This window comes from Trichomycterus rosablanca, chromosome 4 (assembly GCF_030014385.1).
Source record: "Trichomycterus rosablanca isolate fTriRos1 chromosome 4, fTriRos1.hap1, whole genome shotgun sequence".
Taxonomy (NCBI): domain Eukaryota; kingdom Metazoa; phylum Chordata; class Actinopteri; order Siluriformes; family Trichomycteridae; genus Trichomycterus; species Trichomycterus rosablanca.
Genome location: NC_085991.1, coordinates 15,391,647 through 15,409,228, shown reverse-complemented (window position 1 = coordinate 15,409,228; position 17,582 = coordinate 15,391,647). Strand labels below are relative to the sequence as shown.

General features: G+C 37.7%; 1 non-coding gene and 2 gene segments (V, D, J or C); 2 read left to right on the top strand and 1 right to left on the bottom strand.

Annotated features, from left to right (window-relative positions):
- Positions 1 to 1,605: 1,605 nt before the first annotated feature.
- Positions 1,606 to 4,486, top strand: LOC134311845 (T cell receptor alpha variable 17-like). The segment is given in 2 exon segments: positions 1,606 to 1,684; positions 4,134 to 4,486. Coding segments are annotated over 2 exon segments (432 nt in total).
- Positions 3,048 to 3,119, bottom strand: trnap-cgg (transfer RNA proline (anticodon CGG)). The gene has a single exon. It is a non-coding gene; the product is annotated as a tRNA-Pro (tRNA).
- A 1,684-nt stretch (positions 4,487 to 6,170) lies between the features above and the next one.
- Positions 6,171 to 6,705, top strand: LOC134311844 (Ig kappa chain V region 3381-like). The segment is given in 2 exon segments: positions 6,171 to 6,237; positions 6,383 to 6,705. Coding segments are annotated over 2 exon segments (390 nt in total).
- Positions 6,706 to 17,582: the final 10,877 nt, after the last annotated feature.

The window sequence follows — 17,582 nt, the reverse complement described above, 5'->3', positions numbered from 1 at the left end:
AATAACTCATTAATGTCTAAACCACCGGCAACAAAAGTGAGTACACCCCTAAGAGACTACACCCCTAAATGTCCAAATTGAGCACTGCTTGTCATTTTCCCTCCAAAATGTCATGTGATTTGTTAGTGTTACTAGGTCTCAGGTGTGCATAGGGAGCAGGTGTGTTCAATTTAGTAGTACAGCTCTCACACTCTCTCATACTGGTCACTGAAAGTTCCAACATGGCACCTCATGGCAAAGAACTCTCTGAAGATCTTAAAAGACGAATTGTTGCGCTACATGAAGATGGCCAAGGCTACAAGAAGATTGCCAACACCCTGAAACTGAGCTGCAGCACAGTGGCCAAGATCATCCAGCATTTTAAAAGAGCAGGGTCCACTCAGAACAGACCTCGCGTTGGTCGTCCAAAGAAGCTGAGTGCACGTGCTCAGCGTCACATCATACTGCTGTCTTTGAAAGATAGGCGCAGGAGTGCTGTCAGCATTGCTGCAGAGATTGAAAAGGTGGGGGGTCAGCCTGTCAGTGCTCGGACCATACGCCGCACACTACATCAAATTGGTCTGCATGGCTGTCACCCCAGAAGGAAGCCTCTTCTGAAGTCTCTACACAAGAAAGCCCGCAAACAGTTTGCTGAAGACATGTCAACAAAGGACATGGATTACTGGAACCATGTCCTATGGTCTGATGAGACCAAGATTAATTTGTTTGGTTCAGATGGTCTCAAGCATGTGTGGCGGCAATCAGGTGAGGAGTACAAAGATAAGTGTGTCATGCCTACAGTCAAGCATGGTGGTGGGAATGCCATGGTCTGGGGCTGCATGAGTGCAGCAGGTGTTGGGGAGTTACATTTCATTGAGGGACACATGAACTCCAATATGTACTGTGAAATACTGAAGCAGAGCATGATCCCCTCCCTCCGGAAACTGGGTCGCAGGGCAGTGTTCCAGCATGATAATGACCCCAAACACACCTCTAAGACGACCACTGCTTTATTGAAGAGGCTGAGGGTAAAGGTGATGGACTGGCCAAGCATGTCTCCAGACCTAAACCCAATAGAACATCTTTGGGGCATCCTCAAGCGGAAGGTGGAGGAGCGCAAAGTCTCGAATATCCGCCAGCTCCGTGATGTCGTCATGGAGGAGTGGAAAAGCATTCCAGTGGCAACCTGTGAAGCTCTGGTAAACTCCATGCCAAGGAGAGTTAAGGCAGTTCTGGGAAATAATGGTGGCCACACAAAATATGGACACTTCAGGAACTTTCACTAAGGGGTGTACTCACTTTTGTTGCCGGTGGTTTAGACATTAATGGCTGTATATTGAGTTATTTTGAGGGAAGAATAAATTTACACTGTTATATAAGCTGCACACAGACTACTTTTCATTGTGTTAAAGTGTCATTTTGTCAGTGTTGTCCCATGAAAAGATATACTTAAATATCTGCAGAAATGTGAGGGGTGTACTCACTTTTGTGATACACTGTATCTATCAACCCTTCTTTTCTCATTAGGTGAACCAGTACATCCCTTCCCACATCTGATCTATAAACCATACCACTTACCACATCATCTCTCCCCAACACCGTATTAAAATCTCCAATGAGGTATACATGCCTCCACCCATTCAATCTGTCTCCCACCTTGTTAAAAAAGTCACCCTTTTCAACATCATTATTCGGGGCATGAATGGTACAAAATGTGCATTCCCATCCCTCCAACTCCACCTGCACCGCCAATGCCTTCCCCCTTTCATCCCCCCATACCTCTACTGCTTTATCTACTGCTCCTCTTCGTATCAAAATAGCAACTCCCTTCCCCCTCCCACTTGACTGAGAAGCAAACACAAACCCATCCCATTCTGCACATATACTACTTACATGCTCAGGACTCCACCCGGTTTCCTGTAAGCATAATACATAACAACATTTTCCATTTAGCATCAGCCCATCAAGTAATTGACAAGCTCCTCCCGTGTAATTCTGGGATGACCTCACCTTTCTCAGAATCATTCTTACCCCACGAGGTGAGATCTTGCATGGAGCTCCAGAGTGAGGGTGATTGACTGTGATCTTGTATTTCTTCCATTTTCAAATTATCGTGCCAACAGTGGTCTCTTTCTCACCAAGCTTCTTGCTGATGGTCTTGTAGCCCATTCCAGCCTTGTGCAGGTCTACAATCTTGTCCCTGATGTCCTTTGATAGCTCTTTGGTCTTGCCCATGGTGGTCGAGAGATTTGAACGGAAGAAACTGATTCTGTGACAGCTGTTCAAGTTTTGCCATTTAATCACCCCGTTTTATTTCCATTTGCACACTGGGATTAGAACCTGAAGAGGCAGTTGATGAATTAAACATGGGTAAACAAGGGCTTGTTTGGGACTTGAACCCGGGACCTCTCGCACCCAAAGCAAGAATCATACCCCTAGACCTATGAGCCAGCCTGGAAGAAGGTCAGGGCATTTCTTTGACCTCCATGGCTTAGCATCAAAACCATGTTGACTGGTTGCACTGGGAAGTTTATTCATGACAAAACAAAATTCAATGCAGAGCTTCATTAAAGCATTTCTAACAGTTTAAGCATGAGGTGTCATTAAAGACTCGCTTTGTCAGATTAAAAGACTTGGAAGCATTTGACAGGAGCTGTGTGCAGTCCCACTGACTTTATGCTTCACACTGTTTACATTATGTATGTTTATCCACCCAAACTGTACAATACAAACGTTGTGACGCTGTCTTTAATCGGTTAGTTATACAAGAGATTTTGTAACATTTGCATTACCATGATATTTTATCTTGTCGTGTTGACTTCATGCTCCTTGCTGTTTGGATTTCGTAACATTTTCAATGCTTTGAATTTGCCCAAAGATTCTAAAATCGGTAGAAAAAAAAAACTTGAAGCTGACTGGAAGAATTGTAATGAAAGGTATTTACATCCACATAAGCTCACCAACTTCTACCAGTGTATCAGCATGTGTCATTTTTGTTCGATCATTAGATTTTAACGGGACACTTGATAAGTTTTTTGTAAAGTTCAACGAAGCATTCAACTAAACAAGGGCTCATCCAGGATTTGAACCCGGGATCTCTCACACCCGAAGCGAGAATCATACCCCTAGACCAACGAGCCAGCAGGAATAAGAGTCTTTGTGTTACTTTGATCTGCGTGACTGACCGTCAAAACTATGTTGTCTGGTTGAGCTGGTAAGTGTGGTCGGTGCTTGCATTGCAAAACTATCAAAACCTCCAGTATCAGTACATAGACTGGTTATAACCTCTTTTTAAAGAGTTAAAACGTGACAAATATTTAAAGGCTCCAAATAGTAAAAACTTCTTTTAATTAGTCAACTGTCAGGACTAGGAAGCATTTGAAAGCTCTGTGCTGTTTTCATGAAGTACTTTTGTAACCCCATGTAATTAGACAGAATTTACATGTTTATCAATTTAATGCCACCTTTGATTTCTAATTGCACACTGTGATTACATTTTAAAGAGACATTTTGATAAGTCAACATTCTTTAGTGAAAGAGCAGGGGATTAAAGAAGGGATCCACTCGGATTTGATCAGGAAACCTACACAACCTTCACTTTTGCAGGATAAACGTTTTTAATGACTTTTTAATGAATTGTAAATAACACAATTATGTGAAGTAATAGCAGCATGACAGTCATTTGTCAGAAGTCAACATACTTGTCCCTGCATTAGGTTGTGATGTAAATACAGCTATAAAACAAGAAAGTGCAGCATCTGCATCTGAAACACTAATGATTCATTACATTGGTTTCCAAAAGTTCGTGGCATGGATTACTTAAGATGTTGAAAACAGATGCATCTAGATGCATGACCTATGAAGGCAGGGTTAACATGAATGCACATGAATTGGGGGTGGGGCGGGGTTATGTTCTTTTATACAGTATAGACAACTTTTGGTATACCAGATGTAAATCTGACACTCAGCACAATGATGTTACTCCTTCTCTTCATTTTACTCATTAATGATGAAAATGGTAAGTGTTATACAATAGGTATCATATTTCATTGGGTTTGTATTAAATCCACTATAACAAACATGATAACAATTTTAGTTACATGTTTTTAATTTAAAATGAAATAAATGTTATGTATTGTTAACATGTTTTATAGCAGAAGCTACTGAGAGTATTACAGCAGATAAACCCAGTTTAACATCAGATGAAGGCAGCAACATCACACTATCCTGCACATATGAATCATCAGTTAATAGACTCCACTGGTATCGACAAAAACCTGGATCAACACCAGAGTTTCTGCTGCTGACTAATGAGGGTACTGTCACCAAGGCTCAACCACCAGACCCAAGAATGTCCATCAAAACTAAAGAGAACAAGAAAGTAGAACTGAAGATCGTCTCTGCTGCAGTATCTGACTCTGCTCTGTACTATTGTGCTCTGCAGCCCACAGTAGCAGGAAATTCAGCTACACTGTACAAATACCTTCTCTCAGAGGAGGAGCTATAAGCATGTTTACATTTTTTAACATTTGCTTTCTCAGTTCTTAGTCTATGATCTCAAATAAGCTTAAGCACGATCTTTCTGCTGTCAATTTTAAACTAGTCCCAAGCAAAAAGATTAAAAAACGATGATTATTTTTATTTCGCAGGTGTAAAAAGAAGTGTTAATAGTTTTTTTTGTCAATTAACAAAAAATATATGTAAATCAAAGCACCATTTGGTGTGATTACCCTTTGCCAAAACAGCATCAATTCTTCTAGGTACACTTGCACAAAGTCAGGGATTTTGTAGGATTATAGTCTGGTGTATGAATAACCAATTACACCAAACAGGTGATGATGCCCTGGTGAAAAGAGTATACTTAAGTCTACTAATCTTTAATATACTATAGTGCACTAAAGTGTATTAATGTCACACTAATGATCAATACACTTAAAGAGTGCTAAAACTGAACAACTATTTTTGTACTTAATATACTTTAATTGTACAAAAATAATACAAAAGCTCAACTTTAATTGTGTAAAGTGCACTATACTGGGGCAGAACGGTGGCTTGGTGGGTAGCACTGTCGCCTGACAGCAAGAAGGTCCTGGGTTCAATCCAGGTGGGGCGGTCCAGGTCCTTTCTGTGCAGAGTTTGCAAGTTCTTCTCGTGTCTGCGTGGGTTTCCTCCGGGAGCTCCGGTTTGCTCCCACAGTCCAAAAACATGCAGTCAGGTTGTGTATGTGTATGTCTTACTGTGTGCCTTGTGCCCATTGAAAATCTGGGATAGGCTCCAGCACCAACCCCTGCCCGTAATTGGATAAGCGGTTAAGAAAGTGAGTGAGTGAGTCAGTGTACTAAATTGAGACTATTTAAAGTATATTTACTTAAACTTAAGTTTACTACAGCATGTGTATTTACCTCCATGTTTCACATACACTTAAAGTGAAATTAAATCCAATTTAATCAGTATTCCAAGTGCATTTTAAAAATGGACTTTATATATATTTACTTCAGAGTAAAAATAAACTTCCACTTCCTGTCTTTCTAGACCCGATTCTTTGTAGTACATAGCAATAAATTTATGAGCCACGCACTGATCTCTGCTTTTCGAGTTTTGCATGAAGGCACCACCAACCAACCAGCAGGGGTCACTATTACATTAGTTTTAAGGAGGTTATAAGCCAGTAGCAGACGTGAGATTCAAACGCACGAGTTAGACATGTCAGTTCTAAGCTTTGCAAACAAGCCGGTCAGATATATACACAAACATGATTGGCTATATCTGATGAAGTGGCCAAAGCCTGGTGATGGCTTGGCGCCCTGTCAGGAGTGTACTCTCACCTTGTGCTCATTGATTTAAGGTAAATTGAACCCACTCAAAGTTGAAAAATAAAACTCAAAACTTGCTCTCATCTGGCCACTCACACACCTTCACTCACATTTGTTCCTAATGTCTCAGGAAGCACTTCAGTCTGTACCCCCCTCTTACTCTACTGATGGTGCCACCTGCCAAACATTCAGGTAAAATTACCCAAACTTGCTGTATCATCCTCCAGTTCATACAGCACAATAGAAACACTTTTTATTACTCTAAATTGATGTGTGTAGTGATGTTGTAACATCTGCACATCCTGTATGTGGTTTCTTAGAGACGTCATGAGTTTCATACTGAACTATTATACAGTCCTCAATAGACTGTGTTCAGAAATGGCTCAACTATGCAACTTACTCCATATCGGGAGATACATAACACTGATTCTTACTGTAACATCAGGTAATAATACTGTACAATGTTTAGTTATATTTGGCAAAAAACATGCTAATTTATGCTCATATTATTAGGAGTTAAAACAGTTTGTTTCACTGACAATTTTTATCTGTAATAAATGACACATTATTTTCTTTTTTCTTTACAACAGGTGGTTTTGCTGATAAAATTGAGCCAACAGATACCAACATTATCAGGAAAGAAACAGAGACTGTTACTCTAAAATGTTCATATCAGTCAAGCGGCAGTGTTTGGCTTTACTGGTACAAACAAAATCCACACAGTGCACCACAGTTTTTACTATACAAAGGTGCAAAAGGCCGTACAGGTCAGAGCACTCCTGATGACCCTCGATTCACGTCTGAAACAACCAGTACATCTACTGAACTCACCATCAACAATCTAAAGCTGACAGATTCTGCGCTCTATCACTGCTTAGAGAAGCCCAGTGATATAAAACTATTGAGATGCTGAAGTTCAGAACATCAAAGTTATTTATTCCCACAGCTTGTTATCAGTTAACCACACACACACACACACACACACACACACAATATGAATAAATAAATAACAAGTACAATATAAATAGCACCTGCTTTTTCTGATTGATGGTTAGTATCTTGTATTATTTAACAAAACATGATATTTAACACCCATACCAACCTTGTAAAAAGTGATTGGTAACTATTCTGTTAATTAACCTGTATTTAAATTAGTATGCTACTTTAGCTAATTATACACAACCAAGCTCAGTGTCCCCTAGACCTGTAAAATAAAAATATTAATAAATAAATAAATGGTTAAAAAAAAGCTTTGTAAATAAGACTGGAACTTCATGGAACTACTGAGTTATTATCAACAATTATTATCTCACAAAAACTAGTCCAGTAAATCACAAAAGATGTTAGAAAAACAGCTATAAAACTGCAGGTGTCTCTAGTATCATCTAAGGTCAGAATCTCATCTCAGATTGACTGAATGACAGTGGAAACGTTTTCTTTGGTCAGCTGAGGTTCATCTTGTTTCATCTTGTTTTCAAAGGTGGACATCCAGTTCTCCTTGGCAAAAGACCATACACAGTGCTGTCAGCAAAAGGTACAAAAGCCAACATCTGTCATGGTATGGGGGGGTTCATCAGTGCTCATAGTATGGGTGACACATTTAAAAGCATTATTGGTAAACTAACAACTAATCACTGTTTTTCACTCCAAACATGATCAGCTTTTAGATACCCAACAATAATGATCAGTTCCTTCTTTTTGATGTTCACTTTCTGTTTTTCTGCATTTAAAGCATCAGCACAGCAACAACAATAATGAATAACAGCTAAAATAAAATATGTTACTGTAGTAAAAAGACTCCTGAGTGGTTATACTGAAGAAAATGATGTTCAGTAAGAAAACATAACATGGGTGTAATGCCTAATTTACGAATGTGTGTGTGATTATGTAGGACTTCTGATATAAAGATTATTGCATGCACATGTGATGAAGCTGGTCAGGGTGTGAGAGTCTCCATCATTCACAAGACCTCTCTAACTTTGGATGGATTTTGCGAATCACCATTTAAATCACCAAATGTTTTGCTCGGTTTTTTGTAACACTTTTGTTTGTAAACCATTTTTTGAGTCTGGAAAACTTCTATATGCAACATTTCTGAGTGGTTGCAGTTTTCAGTTTTCTCTGTTATAATCCAAAACATTTAAACACAAGAGTAACATAATGATGATTAAAATAATGCACAGGTTGTTGAAAATGTTCTTTATCTCTTACATCCACGTTTCATACTGTATTCATTAAAGTAAATATGGAAACTGAGACCTTTGGAATAACCATATCTGATTGGTTGACACTATGACAGGACTTCTGGTTGCTGCAATTAGAAGAATTTTCACAGGTCAATACTACAATCTGATTAACTGTTAAAACGTTATGAAACACATCTGTTCTGTTCACAATGTAACACTGGACACAGGAAATAATGCTGAAATCCTTATAAACAGTGACCAGAGGTAAAACTTTGATGTAGATCTCCAGGACTCCTTTTGCTGTGCAGCATTTATTCTATCAGCTACACCATCCTGCCATTCTATATTGTAACAGTGACATTCTGTTTTAAAACTATGAAGTTTTTAATCAAATACATCCAGACATATATTATACTGTTTGTGATCTGGATCAGTTTTGTGTGTTAATTAGTATTGAATAAAACAGTCAGCTAGTGAGCTGTTCAATCAGAATAATTATATAAAAAAATAAACAGAAGGTGGCAGCATCCATCTACATTTTACTATAATCTGATCCAGCTGCAGATGTGAAGAGGAAGTTGAAGTAAAGAGTTCAAACCTACATAACTGCAAGATGAACAATGTAACACTGTAATTCAGTCATGACACTGCTTACACATCTCTGTGTTCTTCACATTATTTTAGGTAAGACATCATGAGCTTTTGTTAAATATTTTTATTTATGTTTATATTCCACATCAGCTAAATACACACTAATATTTTACATTAATTTTACATTTATATCTGATAGGAATAAAGAAAAGAAAGAAATCTGATTGATCTTTTTTCTTTTATACAGGTTATAATTCTGCAGCAGAAATTCAGTCACTTTCTACAACTGAAAATGTCCTGGAGAAAACTTCTGTTACTTTATCCTGTAATTACAGTGATGGTGGTGATGATGATTATTTGTTGTGGTATCGTCAGTACTCAACATCCAGACCAGAATTCCTCATTTTGATTACTGAGAGTAATATTGAAAGAAAAGCTGATCCACCAGTTCCAGGAATATCTGTAAAGATAAATGAAGCTAAAAATCGAGTGGATCTGAACATCTCCTCTGCTGCAGTATCAGATTCTGCTCTCTACTACTGTGCTCTGCGTCCCACAGTGACAGGAAATCATTCTATACTGTACAAAAACCAAACACATAAATGAAACTTTGTCATTTTATATTACCACTTGATTTAGTGATTTAGTTAAAGTAAACTGAGACAAGATAGGTTATGAGCTGGGGTTTAAAGGTAGTAAGTCAAATACAGAAGCAAATAGATGAAGGTAAGTTTCAAAAATTCAGCCAGCTAGAACACACACCGTCCAAAGGTAAGGATTTCACAGACATGTATAACTGTAGGTGTATAATTTGCAGTCACAAATCTGATTTTGCTCAGTATTTTTGATGTAGTAAAATCATTCCAGTAAAACATAGTACTAGTACTAACAGAAGGTGCAGAATGAATTTAGTGTTTATGTACTTATTTTTCCAGCAATCTAGATAAGAACTAAATGAAAGGTACCTGAACCTCCAAGAGTGACAAAGTTCTTAATACTGCACTTCTGCTTACAAGAAGAAAACACAGACAGAAGTCCTATAGATGAAACATTGGTATTGTGACCAGGTTTAGACAAAAGAAGTATAAACATTTTTGACAATGCTGATCATACTGAGGTTAGTAACTCTTCAATTTAAAGGTAAACAATATACTTTTTTCCAAATGCACATTGTAATATAAAGGTACATTTTCTGTTTTTACATAATGGTTGCCTTTATAACTAGCCTATCAACAAATGAACCATATTTTCTTTACACTAAGACAGCACTGTGAAGCAGCACTGTTGTATATCATTACTGTTAAAACCTTTTTCTTTATTTTTGCTCATTTTAAGTTTTGACACAATTTAAAAAATCTAGTTACACCTTCTGTTGCATCACATTTAATTAATGGACAAAACAAAAATGATTCAAAACTACTTAGAACAAAGCATTTCTTCATTAATGTCTATTAACTTAAGAATGCTTTTCTTTGTCCTGTAAAGTTACATTTTTGGAGATACAAGATTTTTGGAGACATAATAAAGTACATCTGGCTTTTCTTTATAGCGAAATGTAATACCACAATTGGGTTGGGCATACCACAGTATTTAAAAATGTTGACGGTATTTTAAAATGGTGACGGTATTTTAAAAATGTGAAGAGCCAAATTTCTGCTTCAGGTCTACCTTGAAAACTGAGACTTTAAGACTTTGCGCATCCACAGTAAGGGAGGGGTGGGAGTGGTAGGCAGTTGGAGCTCACTGATTGGTTGTGGGGGTGCTCACTGTTTGAGGTGATAACACAGCGAGACAAGCCACAAAAGCCACAATGGCTAGCATTAGCTGTGAGGTAGGCAAACTATTTTTGAAGAAAAATGCCACTGCTGCAGTTTGGCATTCGTTCCAAATGAAAAGGGAGAGCCAACAAACCTTGATGATCCAATATGCAAGATCTGCCTAAAAACAGTATTAGCCAAAGATGGAAACACATCGAACATGCAATCTCATATATAAACTAAGCACCCTTCAATCGTGGCACAGACGTCGTCGACCTCAAAGAGCCATGTGGCCACTGCTGGAAAAGGCTCGACCCGATTGTCACAACAAACTTTAATTGAAGCTTTCGCCGAATCCACAAAATACAGAAAGGACAGTGTATGATGGATGGCGTGTACATCAGCGGTGACAAAATATCTTGCTAAAGAAATGGTATCATTCCACACGGGGGAAAAACCATCATTTAAAACCATGATTCAAACAATTGGTCTGACTCTGCTTCCTCAGGTTGGCTTTGCTCACCAAACACACTGAATGCTTTAATGAAGTTTGAGCCGCTGTCTGTTGTGGTTTTTACCACTTTTTCCCTTATTTTGTATTGGCAATGAATGTCATCAAGGGCACTTGCTAAGACATCAAATGTGTGGGACCCTTTCAACCGCTTGCAAGCAAGTGCAGCAGATCTCCTCTCCAAGGTTTCCTCATCTATCCAGTGAGTTGTGACCCCTATGTAACTTTGCTGGTGTGCTGTCCAACAATCCGTAGTGATGGCGACATAGCTGACTTTACTGGTGTGACATCAAAGTCTTCCTCATCTGATGGGCAGCTTCCTCTATTCTGGTCCGCACAGTGGGTGTTGAATTGACCTTGCATTGCGGGTTCAGTGTCAATATAAATTCTTTAAAAGCAGGTTGTTCAACCACAGATGAATAAATTGATGAAGACCCTCACAAATAAAGTTAATAATGAGCCTGTCAACCTTTGCCTGTGGCACGCGTCTGTTTGCACCCACTGCCATCACATCATTTATTTTTGCTTGCTTGCAAGGGTGTCTGGTGGTTCCCGGGTTCGCTTCCGTGTTGCCACAAGGTCACTAAAGGCCTTCAGCGTTGATGGATGTTTCCTCTGTGAATAAAATCGTTTATCATTACGAGCTTCTGCAAGATGATTGGAGGATCAGTCGAAAGGCTGAATCCCGTTTTGATTGACAGCTATCACTGGGAGCTTCAGTCCCATCATGGATTTTGCGAGTGAAGTCGAAAGACAAACTGCAACCCATTTTAGGACATTTTCTTGAAAAGGAACGGAGGGCAGAATTTATGTATAAATAAATTTACAAATTTTATAATGTAAGTCGACAATGAGCTTCCCCTCTTTGAAAGACCAGCAGCCGCCACTGAGTAGAGAGAGTGTCTAATTTCAAATTCCTAGGCACAAACATCTCCCAGGACCTCACATGGACTACCAAGACCACCTCTCTAGTGAAGAAAGCACAAAAGCTCTACTTTACTTTTTAAGAACACTAAGAAAAGCCAACCTGTCCAAGCAGCTACTGGTGTCCTTCTATCGCAGCACTGTGGAAAGCATACTCACCCATGGCATTCTAGTGTGGTATGCCAGCTGCTCTGAGGCTGACAAGAAGGCTCTTCAGAGGGTGATCAAATTAGTTCAGAGAACCATCAACACTGAGCTGCCTTCACTAGAGAATATTTACAGAACCCGATGCCTGCGTTGGGCCACAAACATCATTAACCTCTTGCGACCCTGCGTCCTCATATGCGGACATTACATTTCTGCTTCTCTGCACCATGATATTGAATTTTTTAAAACGTTGACCCTTTGGCCTCATATGAAGACACTGCCCGTACCATCTAGTGGTCACATGACAATATTACACTCAATTGATTGAAAACAAGATGGCGGGAATCCCAGTAAAAAGTTTCTACAGCCAGTCCAGACAGAAACATGGGCCAGGTAAAAATTTGAATCAAATTTTATGTTCAAAACTAGTTTATTTATGTACAATAACATCTCTAGCTTCATATGGCATGCATTTTTGACAATTTTTTGCAATAATAGGAAGCTACAACATCCATAAAAATGAAGTACTCGTTTGAGGACATTGGGACTAAATTACGCCAATGATTGTGCTTCATTTTATCATTATAGGGAGAGTTTGAATGTCAAAAGTAGAACAATTGCTACACTGAACAAATGCAAACTACTGCTTTCTGATCATTTCTACACAGCTGTGTTCAAGTATTGAAATGAACAGTTTTAACTCAATCTGTAACTGTTTTGCAGCATTTTGGAAGAGGTAACAATTTCCAAAACAAATTTGCACTATTGTATAGCCATGTTTAGAGCTTGAAATAGACTTTATTTACACTTCTGTTTTTGTATCCTCATGTTTACAGTTTGAAATAAACAGTTTTGTACTTTGTTAGCCAATTGTTTCTTTATTTTATCACATTTATGTTTTTGGACTAATTTGGTCCTTCTGATCCCAAATGGAAAGGATCGTTTTTAAATGTTAAAATAAACTACTGTCCCCATATGAGGACATTGTTTTTTTTCAAAAACGACATCCTGTACAAAGACAAAGTTTAGTTTTTATGCTTGTTAGGTCCTACTAATCCCAAATAGCTAGGAGAAATTAAAAATGCACACCATGCAAAAGTCCTGGTCTCAGGAGGTTAAGGACTCATTTCACCCTTGTTGCAACCTGTTCTCCTTGTTGCCCTCTGGTAGGCGCTATAGGAGTATCAAGGCCCGTACTTCCAGACTCCTGAAAAGCTTTTACCCCTCCGCCATAAAAACACTAAACTATCAAACTTTACATCCTAGAAAATAATGTGCAATTTATAGGGACTGTGCAATAACCTTCTTCTTTTTTTCTGTAAAGTTCTTAAAACCACACGTGTATTTTTTGTATTCTAGATGTGTATATGTTTATTTGTAAATACATGTGTATATATATGTCTGTGTAAACATTTTGAGATGCTCAAAAAATGTCGTTGTGCACTGTGCAATGACAATAAAGGTATTCTGTTCTATTCTATACTATAGTAAGTCATATTCCTATTAAATGGACAGTTCAAGGCTATTATATCCTCCTAAAAGAAGTCTCACTTGTCGTGGTGGTGTGCTTAGCAGTGTCGCTCTCTCTCTCATACAACCCTACTTCAAAACAACTGAACTATTCATTCATTCAGCATCTATTCCGCAAATCCAAGTCTTTGTGATGTGGGAGAAAACCGGAGTACCCAAAGGAAACCCATGTGAACACGAAAAGAACATGCAAACTCCACACAGAAAGGACCCAGGTTGCCCCACCTGGGGATTAAACTCAGGATCTTCTTGCTATAAGTGCTAAGCCACCGTGCTGCCCCAACTAAATTATGACACAATTAATTTTGATGCAACTGAAAGTAGGGATATGACTTCATATACATTCAAAAAGGTGGTCATTTTATTGGGACATTATTTTCCAACAGAAGTTAATAGATCAATTATACAGCAGATTACACACAGCTCACCAGCCATGCAGTGCATATTAGCAGTTAATGTGTGGATTTAGCCACTCTACACACCTAACAGACTTGCAACTGTTGTTATCAATTCAAAATGAAACTATTTCTGTTTATCCTCAATAAATCGCTGTTTAACGCTAGCATTATTTTATAGCTTGTTGGACGCTAACTAACTTAGTCCAGGTCAATAGTGCCAACTAACATTAGCAATGTCTTAGCAATGGCAGGCATCAATTTCTTATGGCTAATTTGAGCTACTAAACTACGAATACTACCAATTTTAACTACGACTGCATCGGTACAAGTATTATTTAACTTACCTCTACATGTTTGGCAGGTTTGATAAGCTGCTAGTTCAGTCTCTTTGGGCAAACACAGCTTACACCGCATAATAAAGCTGTTGCCTTTATTGCGCTTGAAGCCAAAGTGGTCCCTCAGATATGGCCAGGGGTTCGCTTCACTTGCTTCAAATCCAACTTCGGATTCAGAAGGGCCCACACAGGTGTCTGGCATGTCTGTTGCCATCTTCTTGAGATTTCAGTGCCAGTTAATTTATCCATCCCAGCATTCACTGCAGCAGTTTTCCAGACGCAATTTTTTAGCGTTTTTTTTTTTTTTTTTTACTCAGTAACAGATGTTATTTAAAATATAGCGAATTACAATTCTCAATACAAAACATACTTAAGTAAAAGTAAAATTACTGGTTCTAAAATATACTTTAAAAAAACAAGTAAACATAAAAACTACTCAATTACAGTAACGCGAGTAAATGTAATTCGTTACTTTCCACCTCTGTGTTAAACAACTGCTGTAGTAATTCACTTAAAGCACACAATTAACACATTATACAAAGGTTAAGTGTATTTTTTTTAAAAGTGACTTATTGGTACAATGGTAAAACGTAAAATTGTAGTTTTATTAAAATACAATAATTTAATAGTTTAATTTACCTTGTGTGGTGAGGGAGATGATTTTTTGTTGTGATCGTATGGTGGGGACTCTATTACTCTATTGCTGAGTCTGAAGCGCTGCTCACAATAATGCTAAACAGTTTATTAAACATACTATCAGTATTACAGATCAATTTAACTTACTGATTAAATCAGATTTTAATAACATGTAAAAACATTCACTTCAACAACAAGCTGGTATAAATGTTAGTAGGTATTAATAAACATGCTTGCAGCGTTCAGATGGCGCAGCAGTAAAACACACAAGCACACGAACACTGACATCTTGAACTCGTGAGTTTGAATCTAAGATTACCATGACTGAGGTAAAAATGGAGATCAGTGCGTGACTCCTAAAAACCTTTCTAGGTACTACAAATGATCGGGGACTAGAAAGAAAGAAACTAGAAGTGTACTTTAACTAACAGAGTATTTTAAACTAAATATATTTGATGTCGATATTTGTAATATTTCTAATGTACTCGGAGCATAGTAGCATAATCGGAGCACTTGGAATACTGATTAAGTATTAAGTTAAATACATATTCAGTAGTATATTTGAAATTGAATTAAATATACTTAATTCAAGTACAGTTTAGTACACGTAACACAAAGTATAATTAAAGTATATATTGCTATATACAACTATATACAAAAATAGTTGTTCCATTTTAACTATAGCTGTACACTATAGTGCACTTTATAGTGCATAATAAAGATTAGTATTCTTAAGTCTACTTTTTGCCACTACATGGGATACATTTATGGTTTATTTAAGTACACTATTGGGTTCACTCATTTGGGGTCTCCGTAAAGCTTCCTCATGACACTGTTAAAAATTTAGGAATTAATTTACATTTTCCACTACTATCAAACGAAATCCAAACAGATACTGATGTGTGTAGTTATGCTGTAGCATCTGCACTTCCTGTGTGTGGCTTCCTGGAGATGTAAGTGTTGAGTTTCATACAGAACTGTTATACTCACAAAGCTGTGTTCAGAAATGCCTCAGCTATGCAACTTGCTGCACATTTGGAGATACATAACACTGATTCTCACTGTAGCATCAGGTAATAATAAACATATTTATTAATAAATAAAAGTTATTGATTTACTACATTGTTTGTTTAAAATACACATAATTTTCTTTTTCTTTACAACAGGTGGTTTTGCAGATAAAATCGGGCCAATAGATGCCAACATTGTTGCAAAAGAAACAGAGACTGTTACTCTAAAATGTTTCTATCAGTCCAGCAGCAACTACATTTATCTTTACTGGTACAAACAAAATCCTAACAGCGCACCACAGTATTTACTGTATAAAGGCGCAAAAGATTACAGTAGCTATAAGAGCACTCCTGATGACTCTCGATTAAAGTCAAACACAGATGATACATCTACTGAACTTATTATTAACAATGTAAAGCTGACAGATTCTGCTCTCTATCACTGTGCTCTTAGAGACGCCCAGTGATACAAAGCTATTGAGATGCTGTACAAAAACTCACTTATTTGAAGTTCCTCACGACACAGAAGATTAAAGTTTATTTCTTGTTGCACCTTGTTATCAGTTAACCACACACACACACACACACGTGCAGAACAAAAGCATATGTCTCTTCTTTGTCTCTGTAATTGAATATCTCTTACACTGTATGATCACGTATTATTATAATGTATACAGCCAGGCTGAATATCCACCAGCCCTGAAAAAATCTCATCTTCAGCATAAACATCAGGAAAACAGTTAATATTAAAGATAATTTGCTATTCTATTTAATGCAGTTTCAGTACTATGGTTGGGTCTAAATCCTGATTAAAATGTTCCATGAATATTATTTCTGTGCAGGTATGAGCGTAATTGTTGCTTCTTCTAGAATCTTTGAAACAGAAGGAATGTTTCATATCAGTCTATAATTACACAGCACATTCAGATGTTGGCTGCTTAATCAAACCTGAGGGATGAAATTCCTCCAAATTCCATAAATTGTCTAATGATATTATGCACTGTAGAGGGAGAAATATGCAAATCCCTTGTTTTTAAGGATTATTGATTTTAAGCATTTTAATAGTCTCTCAAACATTTGTTGACAAAATAATTATTACCATCACCTGTTGACATCACCGGTTTAAAATCACATCATTACTGGGTTTTATTTATTTAGATCATCAATCCAAATGTACAGACAGGGTTTTTTTCATACAAAATATTTACTATGGTATAAGCGTAGTGCATGACATTTACATTTGCAGCATTTAACAGACGCTTTTATTCAAAGCAACTTACAGTTATGACTGAATATAATTTGAGCAATTGAGGGTTAAGGGCCTTCCTTGCTCAGAAGCCCAACAGTGGCAACTTGGCAGTGTGAGGCTTGAACCTGCAACCTTCTGATTACTAGTCCAGTACCTTAACCACGTTTAACCTCTTTTATGCATGAAATCATAAAGACTTGGATGAAGAGCTTCAGTTAATGTTCACGTCAAACATAAATATTTATAAAATGTAATAAAGAAAAATCCAGTGGTTGGCATGGTTGTTGGTGCTCGGATGTCTAATTAAGCATGTTAAAAACTTCTGATCTGGAATTTACACACACACAACTGTCAGTCATAAGACTTTACACAGAAATATACAAAACATTGAGCTTATAAAGCAGTTTTGCAGACAGAAACAAGTATATAACTGCATACAGTGGGGACACCTGTCCACAGCCTCAAACAGTCAGACTCCAAACTCAACCATGGCCAAGACCAAAGAGCTGTCGAAGG